This window comes from Streptopelia decaocto, assembly GCF_964273445.1.
Source record: "Streptopelia decaocto genome assembly, chromosome: Z".
In the NCBI taxonomy this organism is placed as follows: Eukaryota; Metazoa; Chordata; class Aves; order Columbiformes; family Columbidae; genus Streptopelia; species Streptopelia decaocto.
Window position 1 is genome coordinate 71,844,726 of NC_138657.1, and position 14,763 is coordinate 71,859,488.

General features: G+C 44.2%; 1 protein-coding gene across 2 annotated transcripts in view; it reads right to left on the reverse strand.

The window, feature by feature from the left end:
* Positions 1–8,191, reverse strand: part of LOC309451241 (phospholipid-transporting ATPase ID-like) — a 77,307-nt gene extending 69,116 nt beyond the window's left edge. For both annotated transcript variants that reach the window (XM_082074822.1, XM_082074821.1), the window contains exons 1-2: positions 7,428–8,191; positions 987–1,065 (exon numbers count right to left, since the gene is read on the reverse strand). In XM_082074822.1, coding sequence (XP_081930948.1) covers positions 987–1,029 — 43 coding nt within the window. In that variant the 5' untranslated portion in view covers positions 1,030–1,065; positions 7,428–8,191. The remainder of the gene's footprint in view (positions 1–986; positions 1,066–7,427) is intronic.
* Between the last annotated feature and the right edge of the window lie 6,572 nt (positions 8,192–14,763).

A 14,763-nucleotide genomic window follows, 5' to 3' on the forward strand; every position in this document is an offset into this window, starting at 1 on the left:
AAAAAGCAATTCAGACTTCTGAGCTATTGAGAGGTTGGGAAAAAAATCATTTTCTGTCAAAATACAAGTAGGCCACTAATCTCTGGGTTCATTAAATAGAGGGAGGAACACCCTGGAAAAGAAAGGCTAGTGACTTTCCATCTTCACAGCATCTGTGGACCTGGATCCCTGACCAGAGATCGTCCCCTGCACCTGGAGGTGAAGTGATAAAACACGAGACCCAGTTTAGTGGCTCCTGCTGCAAAGCCTGATGAAGATGCACCCTAAGGAGCTGTAGGAAGCTGGCCCACTTTAAGGATACATTAGTAGCCCTCCTGATGGACTTTTTCCAAGCATTCCTCTCTTCAAGGATTTCTGCCGCAAAGTCCAGCATGGATCATGCTGCAGAGGATGACTGCTCCCTATCTCCACATCCATTACTTCAGGTGGAGCTCACAGGAAGGCAATTATGTAGGCTCTGGTTTCTCTTCCAGAGTCAGTGTTTCCCTCAGCAGCTTTTGGGGTGCTCTTAGGGTGCACCTCTGTACTTTGCTCTTCTTCCTACCTATTACTGAAGGGAATGTCTGAGCCATTGCCATTAACATATTTCAACATCAAAAGACTGTATAAGACCTTCACACTAACTTGCTTCTAGCATATTTTATAAACTGCTTGAGAGAGGCCACTATGCATTGCTCATCTACCCACTCCCCCAAAATACTTTTGCAGAAAAACCACCAAAACTCAACTTCCCCAAGCCATGAGACAGCACAAACTTTGTAGCCCATTCTGCTGATGATGTCCCCCCCCATTCACCAGCACACAGTTCATAGCACTCCTCCAAGGTGGTATGAAATGCAGGAGAAATAAAGAAAGTGTGTCTTCCCCTGCCTGCTCTGCCACTGTAAGACATGCACCCAAACACAATCTCAAGGGCTCACATGTGTGCTGTATTTACGTTCCTTACTTAGTCACGCATGACAATAGCATTACCAGACCACACTCACCTTTCAGTTTCTTCTTTCCAAATTTCAATCCAAATAGAGACATCCCAAAACTTTATTTTAGTCCAACTCCATGGAACTTCTGCAAGAGAAAACAGAAGGTAATTCACAATGGGAGTTTCTAGTCCCACAGCATGACATGATGCAGCACATTCATATAAATCTGTGCCCAGAAAATGGAAGACCAAACTCCTAAGCACCCTGGCAAACAGCTACAGTTTATCACATAGTGCCTTTTAAAATGCAAAACCATCTCAGGTTTGCAAGTTGCACTGCATCAATGTGTGCTGCCTTACCTTGGACATTTTGATCTGCTCATCTCCTGACATGGCACAAAGAAGGGGCTGGTCTGGGAGAGACTAAAAAGGACATTCCTACTAACTCAGCCCTACATGAAAAGGAGACATACGCACACAAGGCTTGTACTTAAGGTACAGAGGAACTGTGTGACTACCCGGAGCAAGACCAGCCTCCCTGAAGAGGAGGAAGCAGCGGGAAGCACTTGTTTCCTGTACATTTGCCTGTGCTCAACATGTGCTGGCTCACACTGTTGTCCATGTGCCCGTCACCCTCTGTATTTGGGGTGAACTTCTCCCCTCCTGGCTGCAAACATCCTACCCCAGAAGCCAAAAGCTAGGCACCAGAAATGCATTTAAGGCATTGAGTATATCCTGATATACAGAGGAATTGAGCATTAAACAAAACCTCATCAAAACCTGTCAGGAATGAAATTTTCAGTGTTCCACACATCCCCCGGTTTATTTAAAGGACTTAATGGTGATGCTTGTGCTGACAGCCTGCAAAGATCCGTGAGCATGGGAAAAGCTGGCACTGCCCAGCATACTTTGCTGACCATGAGTCTGAATCAACAGGAATGTTGCACCAGTTGTTTAACTGGCCAGTGGAGCCAAGCTGAGACATTTGAGGGGATCATAATCTATTTAGAAAGTTTTCTAGGTGACAGAAAGAAGTTTTTGCCCTTTATCTTGTGCTATCTGTGCAGAGCAATGGTACCTAAGCAGGCAAATATAACAAATATGTTCTATTTGGGAAACATGCAAATAAACATACAGGCTATGCCACTGCTCAAATGCAAGCCTGATACATCATGCCCAATGCAAGCTTGGGCTTCACATTTTTTCAGAAAGTCAAACTTTAAGGAAAACTCTGCAATCATTGCATAGGTCGAACATTTCTGCACAGATCTCTATTCCAGATGCTAAAGCAAAGCTATATTTAGCAGCTGCAATTCAATGAGCCTGAGATAAGGCAAACAGCAGCAGGTAAAGGCCAGCCAGCCAGCCGACTGCTGCACACCCTGAGCACGGCGCAGCCCCAGCGCAGGGCTCCCCGCCACTTGCCGCAGCATTCGGGAGCCCCTCTGGCCTCTGTGCTTGAGTGTGATCCTTTTTCTATTCACTCACATAAAGCCACTTGCTTCTGCCCACCCGAACAAACGCTTGAGCAACACCTGTCCCCAAAATTTCCTCTGTCCATGGAGTTAAACTGCTTAAAGTTAAAATACTCAATGCCACAACCTAAAGCTTTCTCAATGCTGCTGACTAGCCTTGTTTTTCATCCCTCACTGAGCTCAGTCTATTATTTTCAACATAATTTCTTCCATGCTTTAGAATTACCATTATGTCTTACAAAAGCCTCCTAATGAGGGCTGAGAGCTCGCCATAAACTGGTGGGAGGAGGGAGACAAGCTTCCCACACACTCAGAGGTAAAGACCTCAGATTTCCTAGAGCACCAAGAGCCACAGATCTGATAACCACTGTCCACTGGCAGCACAAGGATGCAAAAGGTTGGTTGGTTGTAATCACCATATGGCTATACTGCTGAATTATGGACTTTGCTGTATTTGCCAGATGTTTTGGAAAAGACTATCATCTGTAACTACCAAATCTCTTCCAGCTGTGTACTCAATTGACAAGGCATATAATGACAGCAGAGGGGAAAAAAAAGGTGTTGATATTTGGGGGGGGTGAGGAGAGGGAGAGGGAGAGAAGGTGGTTATAAGCCTTCGTACAGCAGTAATAAAACGCAGCAAACAATGGAGTTAAGATCTGTGTCTTACAAATAAAAACCTGAAACTTCATTCAGCCCTGACACATGGCTTTTTTTAATTACTGTGATTCTTTAATCACTGTTTTCTGGCATGACCGCAGTATGACAACAAGACTGCAACAATAGACTGTTTTTTCATGGAGGGTATATTTAATTTCTTCAGCTTCGCAGTGCATTTGGTTAGGATTGCATTCATTGAAAGTCTTTGCTCAGTGGCAAAGTTACCATCATGGCCAGCACAAATGTCCTTTCAGGCTCACCATTCCTGTAAAACCTTGTATTTCAGGGCAGATGTGGGTGATAACTTTGCCATACCCATTTGCAGCAATTATGTTTCTGGCACCTCATTTCCATTGCACAGCTTTAGCATAGCTGCTTACTTAATTAAAGCCCAGGAGTTACAAATCCTTCCCAAGCTGACCCGATTCTTCACGCAAAACTCAGCTCCTGGCTTGCCCAAACCACACTGCAATTTGAGAATGTGTCAGAATTCAATGGGCACACACACGATGGCATTAAGGGCTTGACACTCCCCTATTGCATTAAGGTGTACCCTTTATTTTCATAATATCACAAATATCTTCCTTTGCTGCCTTGTCATTGACTCACACACCTAATCCTCATACTCCTTTACCTAGCAAGCCTCTCTCACACTGTCTACAGCTTCTGTGCATGTCTGCTCACAGCCCTGTTTGTGCCAGGACACCTTCACACTTCCAGGTGTCTGTTTTCATTCTGAGAGTTCATTGACCATCGGCTGCAGGTGTGAAAACAAACCTACACAAATGAGGGTCGAGTTGTCCCTTTCGGTGGTGCCTCAGGTTCTGCCCCCGTTTGTGTCATTTACCACAACTTCTCCACACAGATGTGGTCTCTTGGCTGACCTTAACTTTTTTTTTCAGTCCCAGGTCATTTTCTTGGGGTATTTTGGACTCTTAGTCCTACCCTGCAGGGTCCAACATCTTTGCACCTGTTTCAACAACCTCCCTCTGGGTATTTTTTTTTTTTTTCACAGATTCCACTATAAATCAAAGTTTGTGTCCCTGTTCAGTTTTCTTCACGTATCTCTCTGGTTTTTAAATCTGAGATCCACTTTCCCTTCCAAAATTGTAACAATGGGTCTTCAGCCTCATATCACTCACATACGCTGCTGTGGTTTTAATTTCCCTTTGAGGTCTCTGGAAAAAATGATCTCTCTCACATCTCATTTTCATGTGTTATGAAGTACTTCTCAAATTTTGGTACAACACTTTCACAGCCTCATATTCCTGAATTAACTGAAAACCCATAAAACACATGAAAACTACCTATAGTAAAAAAAAAAAAAAGCAATTTCCTGTTTGCCTTCATTTTCCCTGGCACCAGCTATTTTCAGAGGCAAAGTGAAGCACTGCCTAAATCTCCTCAAATTGCCGTCCAAAGCCCGTGTCAGCCCTTCTGGGCTTTTTGTGTTGTTACATTTTCCACTTGGTAATTTTGTTGTTGTTTTTATTTGTGTTCATTTGTTTTGATGTTGTTTTTTTTGTTGTTGCTTGCTCGTGGGGGTGTGTGTTTGTTTTGTTGTTGTTTGTTTGTTTGTTTTCATTTGTGTTCACTACAAGTACCTTGTGCTCTTCAGGAATCAATGAGGGCTCACAGTATTTGAATAATCATACATGTCCAACTCCTCTGCTGAACAGGACATATGTTACTTCCCCATATTTCCAAAGGCTAAAGCAAAAAATATTTAAAGCCCAGATTCCCATTTCCTCTTTTAAGGGCATTTGGGTGGATAAGGTATGAATAAATTATCCCTTCTCACTATAGAAGGCTTTTTTACCTACAGTGCTCTACAAACTGTCTAGCTATGGCTTATACTCCTGCAAAGACAATCCACCTGCTTTATAGCTACTGACAATTTAATCATGGGCTCTGAGCTATTTAATATCCACAGTGAGAAGCTACTTTGAAGGTTCTTGAATAGGGAAGGGATGCTTTCTTGAAAACCAAGCTCAGCCTTATTTAAGAGGGACAAGAGCCAGATTTGGCTTGAGAACACAACTGCAAAGCTGCTCTTGCATGAGGGGCAGGTTGCAATGAGCTACGACACGTGGAATTTGCAAAGATTACAGCCTAATCCAAAGCCATGGCTTGCTAAGGGCTGTATTACAAACTAGAGGTGGAGGGAGGCACTTCCCACCATGGTGGTGATGAGTAGCAAAATGAGAATAGACATGGCACAATTTGGGTGAACTGAGAGCAGATGTCGCAGATGGAAAACATGGTTAGTTTCTCGGCCCTGTTCCTGTGGATGTATCTACACGATATATCAGATACAGTGATAAATATGAATTAGAAAATACTTGATGCTTCTGCTTCCATCACATTGTTCCCAGACCTGTGAAATGATCCATGCTAAATACAATCATTTTTGGAAGGGTTATTTTAATCCAGACCATGGGGTGTAATTCAGTACAGACCAAAATTCCTGCCCAAGCAGTGGTTGTAGCAGATTTGTGGGGGCAGCAAATTCTGCTGTAATATCAGAAGCAAGCACCCAGAGTCCAGGAGAATCAGGCAGGAGAACAAGATTTCTCTATTTAGCTTTGCCACCAAATACAGTGTAGTATGTGTACACCCTAAAAAGCTTAAATAACCCATTCCAGGTAAAAATTCAGAAAGCAGACCATGCCTCCACTCACCATCTTTCCATATCAGGTCAGTTTTTGTACAGGAGCAAGATTTATGAGTTAATTTTTCTTTTTAATCTCTCTCCAGCTGATGTAATAATCACAAATACCCACAGGTCTTTGAACCTTTAATTTTTTTTCTTTTTTTCCATGCTAAAGTACTACATATCCAACCAATAGCTCAATATATTAGAAAGCAGATTCCAAGCACTGGGCGTTGTGACAGACAAGGTTCAAGACCGTCTGTACTGCCTAGTGGTCTTGGTGGAGTAGTGCTGTTAAATATCACAAGATGAACCAAATCTAAGCCCCCAGATTTTAAGCACGTATCACTTTAAACTGGATTTGGAGGCACAACTGAGAAATACTAAAGGCTTAAAACACATCAGGTCGCCAAACTCTGTTTTCTGCATGCCTTAGTTGCAAGCCTGCTAAGGGGTGCACAAAGTCAGGGGCTAAAGAAGGAGAGTCGTGTTCACTCCCAGGTATCACAGAGGACATCAGAGATGGTACAACATTTGCTAATGCCCCAGAAAGAGCAATGTAAAGGCCTGGCACCCCTGGCATGGACTGACCTTGTGAATGTGCCATGCAAAGGCATGTTCGCAAAGGGACCCCTTTAACCTTCTGCTGTATTAACTGTTTCAGTCAAATTGTTTGAATTTTGGTTCCAAAGAGTACAATACATTTGCTTTCTCCTATCGAAAGCAAACACAAAAATTTCAGCCATTAGAAATAATTAGTACTAATAATCTTTTAACATTGAAATACATTAGCATTTGTATTTCTCCACTCCTCCTTACATCCTCTGGTGTTCAAACACCTCAAGGGCAAAACAAGGAGTAGCATGTGTGGTACCACTCCCTGATTCGCAAGTCGGAAACACGGAAAGTCAGCTGCCAGATGGACAACCAAAGCTTGTGTTTTTAATCTCAGGGCTGAAATCAGATTTCTCTGAATTCAATCTAGAATAAGTTCAAAAAGCTATAAATGGTCATCCTTGGCATTAGGGTTAATAAAAGGTGTGGTGACTCTGGTTTAAATCTACTAGCTCAGTGCAAGGGGTTTGAAAGTATCCCTGAAACTTCAGTAACTTTTTAAATACCTGAGGAGGTATCCTGGATGAGGTAAGCTAACCCTCCAGCTATTTTTTGGTGCTGTTCCAAGCTGTACGTACAGAAACCCATGGAACTGTGTGCCCCTACCCCCTACACTCAAATGTGCCAATGCAATTAGCTATAATTGCTGGGAAACAGACTCAGTCTGTTATCTGCCACGTTTTAAAGTAATGATCCAATATCTTCCATCTGTCTTCATTAAAACACTCTTTAAACTGACACCAGAATGGCAGGCAAAAAAATTTACATTCAGCTCCTTTGGGTAAGTTAGTTGTAACTCTCAAGTTACTGATCAACAGCTGAGGCAGAGAGAGTTCCCAAACAGAAATGCAGGCTGCAGTCTGCTCCCTCCGAAACAATGCAAACAATAGCAGCTTCCCCGGGCAGCTGCTGCTGCTTGAAATCATGCACAGCTCAGCTCACTCCACCCAGAAGTCTATCAGCTCACCCGCACAAAAAAAAGCTCAACCCCAACAACTTCGATTAAGCTTTGCAAAACTCTCAGGTCGGAAAAAAAAAGCAAGTTTTCTGGCCCCAAAAACTGAGAAAGTAAACAAACAGGCGGAAGAAAAGCATTGTGTCTTACCCTTGAAGGCTTGTAAAAATCACAACAAAGTTGCTGCCCTCCATAGCACTCCGGTACACTCCTCTCTTCTCATTTACACGCAGCTTTATTCCCTCCCAAAACCAACAGCTTCGCTTGTAGTCACAGTGCCAAGACCTTCATCTAAGAAAGCAAAGCTTCTTCGCGCTGTGAAATGGGCATCGCGTACTTGCCTCCAAGCCCCTTAAAATCCACCGCAGACCCGCTCTGCCATGCAATGTCCTGGTAACTAAACTTACTCCAAGTTCCCTACTTCTTACTTCAGTCACTGGGTTTGGCTCCTGGCCAAATTCTTCCTTTTTTTTTTTTTTTTTTTTTTTTTAATTCTGTTTCCTGTAGATAGGGAGAGTGTAGTAGCTCCCTTAAAAATAAACTGCTGCAGCACAACAAGCTGCCAAAGAGTAAAGCAGAAAAGCAGAGCACCTAGGGTTGGGGGACCCCAACTAATTCCAGAGGGAACTGCTGCTCACCTTACCTACCTCCTGCTGAAGCGGAAGCTTTCAAAAGGAAACCAAGGGAGTAAAAGAGTCCAACATATCAAATTGCTTTAAAAAAGGATGAACTTAGCAAGCGATCTATTTCTCGGCAGCAGCCCCTCTTTGTGCGCACCATTCTGGAGTCAGTCAGGACTCCTTAAACATAGAGATACTGTCCTACAAGCTGATCCTGATGCACCACTACACCCAGTTTCCAACAGTTGTGAGTAGCAAAAACCCTGCAGAGAAAAGCCTTGTAGAGCACAATTGCATAACCCAACCACTGAGCTTCCTCCAGCCAGCCAGAGGATCGCTTCGGCGCCGAAACGTCCAGGCTTGCTCAACCCTGGGACTGTGACCTCCGCTTGCCCTGTGGGACACCCGCCTGGCCTCACTGCTGGCCAGGGGACCCTTGCTCCCCAAAACCCCCTCACGCTCTCATGAGCCTCCTGACCTTCCCGCTCATTCTCCCACCATCAACCGAACGTTCACTTTTTTTTGCCCCAAATTGTTGGACCCTTCGCAATACAGAGCCCTCCTATGTGCCAGTCCCCTGTCATTTTACCTACCAGGTGCACTAAAAGACTAAACCTGGACCACCTGCAACTTCAATCCTGCTTCTGCTTCCCTATACCTGTGAAATGCAGTTACTCTAAGATCACCATATTATTTTCCAAAGTCACGTTGAAACTAATCCCTGACAGGAACATGCCAATTCATTGCAGACAGCAATAGAAAGTTTAACATGAAAGATTTCTATGTATATTTATCTGTTTTTTCCTTCGCCTTCTGTGTTTTCCCACTAGGTTTATGTGAATTAATTTCAAACCTACCCACAAACAATCGAATGCATTAATCAGCTGCTTAATTACAGTAACACGAGAGTCAAGGCTTTGCCAAAGTGTATTTTCTAGGAGGTGAAATTTTCTGAAGTCCTGTCAAGAGAAAAGCTACGGAGCACCCTGGATGCTGCAATGGCAGTGCTCCAGTGGTCATGAAGGTTGAAGTGCAGAGTGGCAAAGAAGAGGACCCTATAGAACTATAAGCAATTTCTGAAAGAAGAACAAGAGCCTATGTCCCTTTGCAATGACTTCAGGGTTATTCTTCCAAGCTGCACCTATCTGAGACATCATTCATTGAATTGGTTTCCTAATTCCAAGACAAAGCATCCATATGAACAGCCAATATGGAACATGGCATTTAGGATCTCCTCAAGACCCAGGAGATTTTCAGATTATTGAACTGAAAATCATCTACCTTGAGAAGGAATTTCCTGTGCACTAGCCATTTCTCACGTTCTCACCTCCCACACCCCATCTCATAGCAACAGCCACAAATACCACATTTTTTCCTACAATGAAGGATCTGGATTAATTTTGGTCCTTCCATATATTTGGAGAACCCCTTGTTCTTGCTTCCTTCTGGAATTTTCCTCCTTCTTAGAACTTTCTTCTGCTTCCCCTCTCTCCCCCCATTTTAATATGTTAGCTAAAGACAATTCATTCCACACTACTCCCCCTTTCTTTGCTTCTCTCTTTATACTTGCTTGTTACCACTTTCACCTTGGCCATAGTAATTTTCCTTAGAGTTAGGTTTATCTCCTTCCTTTATCATGAGAGTGAACCCAGCCATAAAATCAGCTGGCCTCGAGGCTTGTTTAGACTTTAAAATAGCTAAAAATTTGGTAGGCTGTTCTGTTAATGCATTTTCTTGGCACTGAAATCCACCTCACATACATTGACAATGACTTTTTCCCTCAGCTATGCCTTCCCCATGGACTTCAGGAACCTGCTCCTGTAGGAAAGCTCAGCACATGTGGAAGCACTCAGGACAGGAGTGACTCAGTGTTATGAACTCAGCTCTGAGGTCTCTTGTCCTTGCCTTGCACTTTGGTCCCTGGGTGGCATCTTCCCCATAATCATATCATTCACATCCTCCTTTGTAGATTTCTGAACGCATCAGGGACAGCTGCAGCGTGCAATGTCAGTTGTCTAAATGCCAGTGCTTGAATAAAGAGTGCACATGTACATGGTGTCTGAGCTCCCACTGCAGCCAGCATGGGTTGGGTAGAGATGCAGTGGGAAGAAGTTCGATTTGTCGCCTTTCCAGTAAATGAGCAGTTTTCTTAGCCAGGTGGCTACCTCCAGGTGGCTACCATGGTGCTTCACCTTTGAATCCTCCACTTTCCCAACTGCCCACTAGTCACAGAGTGCCAGCTTAGAGAGGGGTGGATTTAAATTCACGCCATTAAGACCTCATCCTAGGACTGTATCTGGGAAAACAATTTCCAGTCGTTCAGCCTGTGCTGCATTTCAACTATGATCAAGAGGCAAAGCCAAAGACTTACTGACACTGATATTTAAGGGATGCCCTCAGCCCACCTTCCAAGCCAGATTTGCTCTCCCTCCAAACAGCAAAGCGGAGACAGCAGAGAACCCTCTTTGGAGCACACAGAACCCAAACATACCCAGTGATCTAGTAAGGCTTTGAATGGCTTAATATGCCCCCAAGTAAATGGAGAGGATAACTAGAGGACAGTAGAAAAACAGGAGAGAAACACAACTTGGAGCATCCCACAGCACAGACCTAAACTACATGCCAGTCCTTGCAAGAAACCCTCCGTATGTCAATGCTATTTTTAAAATTGCTGTCAGCCCAGATGCTTTCCCAGCTACCCTGTATAGTTCGAAATGAGCCCTGATGATAACTCTTTTCCCTCACTATCTTGTAACTGCAGTCTGCAATTCCTGAACTGCAGGGTTTAAAGCTTGACCTGCTCTACCACAGCTGGTGCATCTCACTGCAGAGAAGTGGCTGTGGTTGATTGAGCCAGGTTGGGCTCATCCCATGCCCAGAACCAGCACAATGTCCAGGGATCTTTTCCACCTGAGCAGCCTCATCTTCAGGTCCCAAAACAATACAAGCACATTGCTCATACTAACCATGGAAGTCACAGTTCCAGAAAAGCCTTTCTACGTGGTGCTGAAGGGTTTCATCACAAACCCCTAAGGGTCAGCCTTCAATGACCAAACCTCCTCCTACAGCCTATGATTTCCTCTTCCCAACTTTTCTCCCTTTTCCTAACAAGTCCTGGTGAGTGAGGAACTTCTTGTGTAGGAGAAGGGTAAGGAGTATACTTCACTTTGGGGACCACTCACACATCTGTTGTTATGAGCATCTGCAATGGCTACAACGGGTTGGACAGGCCTTTTGTCTGAACTGCCCCCGCTATGAGAGACTTTCTACATCCTCTTGCCTTGGAAAGTCAGTGTAGGCTGCATAAAAAAATACAGGACTGAAAGGAACAAACGGGGACATTGATGCCCATCCCTTGAAAATGACAGAACAGTTTAAAAACTATGATGTAGGAGGAACATCCAAGTTGCATATTGCCGTAGTCCAGGAAACACCAGCACAATCACAGAGTGAATAATGAAAGACAAAAGGTCCCAAAATATGCTGTTTCACAGGTGAGGAATCTTGAAGTATACTGACAGTGTCCTTGATCCCTGCAGAGGATGTGGCAGGTGAAACTCCAACTGGCAGCAGAAAGCACACCATGATGCTGCAGAGGAAAGGAAAAAGAAACCCTCTGTGTTCCTGTTATCATGATCAGACTGTGGGAGGAAAATGAAGTGGACACAGGAAGGCAATGTCACAAAGCCACCAGTTTCTCTGCGGCTGTCCTTGACTATTGGGACCTCCTCAGCCAAATTCATTCAACTGCTCCTCCAAGGAACTGACAAACTGGTAGAAATCCAGAGTAACTCATTTTGAAGGAACACTCTGGATTCCTACCCGTATGCATCTGTCTCCCTGGGTGTGATCTGAAGTGTGCTGCTTCAGCACTGCAGGTTCATGCAGAAATATTCCCATACCTAACCCCTTACTCCAGCAGCTGGGGGCTGACACAGTGCTGGAAGGTACGTGCCAAATGGAAATGGTCAGAAAATAGTTTCAGTGGGTGTGTGCAGAATGACATGACTCACACTGGTCAGGATTCAGTGGAGTGCCACTTACCTGCAGCAGGGAAGGAAGGGTGCATGGCTAGAAATTCCCTTTCTCCATCAGATCCCCGTGCCCAGTACTCCAGGCCCTTAACAAACAATAATCAGCAGGGGAATATCACAAGAAATCCACAAAGGCACAGCCTCTTGCCTTTAAAAAGAAAGAAGCAACTTGCTCTGATGACTATTGTCATTTTCCTGTCACCAACACCTGCAAATGTGATACCTCCTGGCATTTTAAAACAGAAATTAAAATAACCCATAAGAGACAGAGCAGAACTGAAAACCTTTTGGTCAAAGATGTTTCAACTGGGTTCAGCTGCTTGGTTTACACCGAAGGGGAGATAAAACTGAGCTCAGTTCGGCAGGGAACGAGACCCATGATCATCTCGTCTCTGAGGTCCAGTTGCCACCAGATTTGGGATCCTGGGTTTACAAACTCCCTTCTGGGCAAAAATGTCATTGCTCTGGTAGGGAAGGGGCTATTGCCAGGGGAGAAGTCTCCCAGGTACCTGAAATGTTTGCAGTGATCCCATGAGAAATTAGGTGATTTGACAGACACAGAAATCGGTGGCAGCTGATCGAGATTCACCAGTCTCAGGATTATGTTCTTGGACTATAGGTCTGTCTCTTTATTTGCCTATGACATTGCATGTGCCCAACTGCATGGGGAAACACAGGGAATAGTCAGACACTGCAGCAAACCCCAGATGTGTCTACACTGCTTTTAGCACATATTTCCTAATCATCGTCAGTGAACAAAGCAAAATCTCGGGGGTGTGGGGGGGGATGCTTACGAGGGCTCGTTAAAAGCTAATCATGCCTACGTGAATAGAAAAAATCAATAGCTGAGGGCAAAGCAACAGCCCAGCTTGTTAGAGTCTCTGACTAAAGTGCCCTTTGTAACACGGGTATTACACAAGACCTCCTGCTGTTATTTGCAAGGCAGTAGCTGCCACAAACACATATGCTGTATCTGGTGACACTTCAAACACTGTCACATACACACTCCTCAGACACACATCAAAAAGCCCAGCTCATACCACTGAGGAATTAGGATACCCCTCAGTGGGACCCTGTGATTGAACACACAGAGGAAATCCAACCCATGCAGAGCCAACAAAAAGCCTTGACATTTTACAGAGTCTTCCCACGAGCTGTGCATATGGGAAAAATGGGCTGCACTCAGGGGAGAAATGACATTTTTGGCATGGTATAACATCACCTGAAGGGCCGTATAATGGCTGTAGAATGTTTAATCTCCCACAGTCTCCTGGAGATGCTCTAATCCCAGTTGTGCTAAGCCTGTGTGCTCTCTCTGTAAACTCCAATGCCATGAGAGAGCAAGCACCAGAGCCTAAGAGATGTGCTGGGAGATCTTAGCGGGTGAAGGAGGACAGGGCTGCAATGGACCTGCTTTTCAGTTTTGCAGATGGTAACTGCAGGGAACACTGAGGAGCAGTGTCCACCACGCTGGACAGGCTGTTTCATACTGCAGCAATGCAGCCCTGTCCCCATTGCCACTTCCACAGTTTTCTGCACTAAGCATCTGTGGAGAGGATGGGAGATCCCTGGGTCTGCAGGGAGCAGATTGCTTCTGCGTTTTCTGCAGCATCACATATGGGATTTCTTTCTTTAAGCGCCTCACGGTTTTCATTATATGTTGCTCTGACAGTCAGTTACCCTTCACATGAAAAATTCAGTGGCATTCTGAGAGGATTCCTTTAAATATCATGTCATACCCATTATGCTCATAGACACTTCAGCCATCATTACAGATTAAATACACCATGCATGTGCATCTGTACTGTCTCTTTTCCAGGTTACAATCACATCTATCCTGCCCAGAAAAATATGGAGGCAACATGTTGCCTTCCATGAAATTCTCCCTAGTATCAATGATCTTTCAAATATTTCCTAGTAGTATTTTCTGCATTATCTCCTTATTATATTGCTATAGCTTTTGCTGGCTAGATGGTGATAAAATGGCCAACTTCAGAGAGGTCATGGGATCTCAGAGGCAACCAACCGATGTTTGCTTTAGGGATGTGCAGCAGCACCAGCATTCCCTAGGGGCACAGTCCCAAAAGAGGAAAGGAGTATGTGGTAATATGTTATTTTAGTGCTGATAACTGGGCCTGGGTGACTTCTTGACCTGACATAACTCAAGTTCTGTGAGCTCTGAGAAGAATAAGGAGGCCTCTGTGTGGTGGCAAAGGACTGTGGTCAGGGTGAAGTCAGAAAAAAAATGAGCCATCTTATCAAAGAAGGCCCAGGGAGCCTAATGTATTGAGAAGAGAGAGTTTGGCTCCCCTTGGAAACATCAGATTTTAGCTAATTAACCAAAGATCAAAAATGTCTGCACTAATGCAACCTGGCATAAATAGGCACAAAACCATTGATGTCCCTGAAGATTTCCCCAAGGAGACTGCATGACATTTTTATCAACAGTTTGCACTTCAATTGCAGCATCATGTTGGCAGTAAATAAGCCGTATATAACCATGCTGTGCCAGCACAGCCACAGCACAGGCATGCCAGGTCCTGGAACTGCCAATCTTTGCTTTTATTCAGAGCAACTTTATTTTTTGTTAGATTGTTCCTTTATCTGCTCTCCAGGTGTTTAACAGAAATGCACATTCCTCTGCACTTACATGGATGAGAACAAAGACCTTCATTATTCTCATCTCCACACACATGGACCATCGGCCTTTAAGCATTGAATTCCCATTAACTCAAATGAAAGTTATGCACATAAATCACTCTGTGGCTGTATGAAAGGAAGGAATAACCTGATGGATGCACAGGGCCTCAAAATATGATGGCACCATTAAGG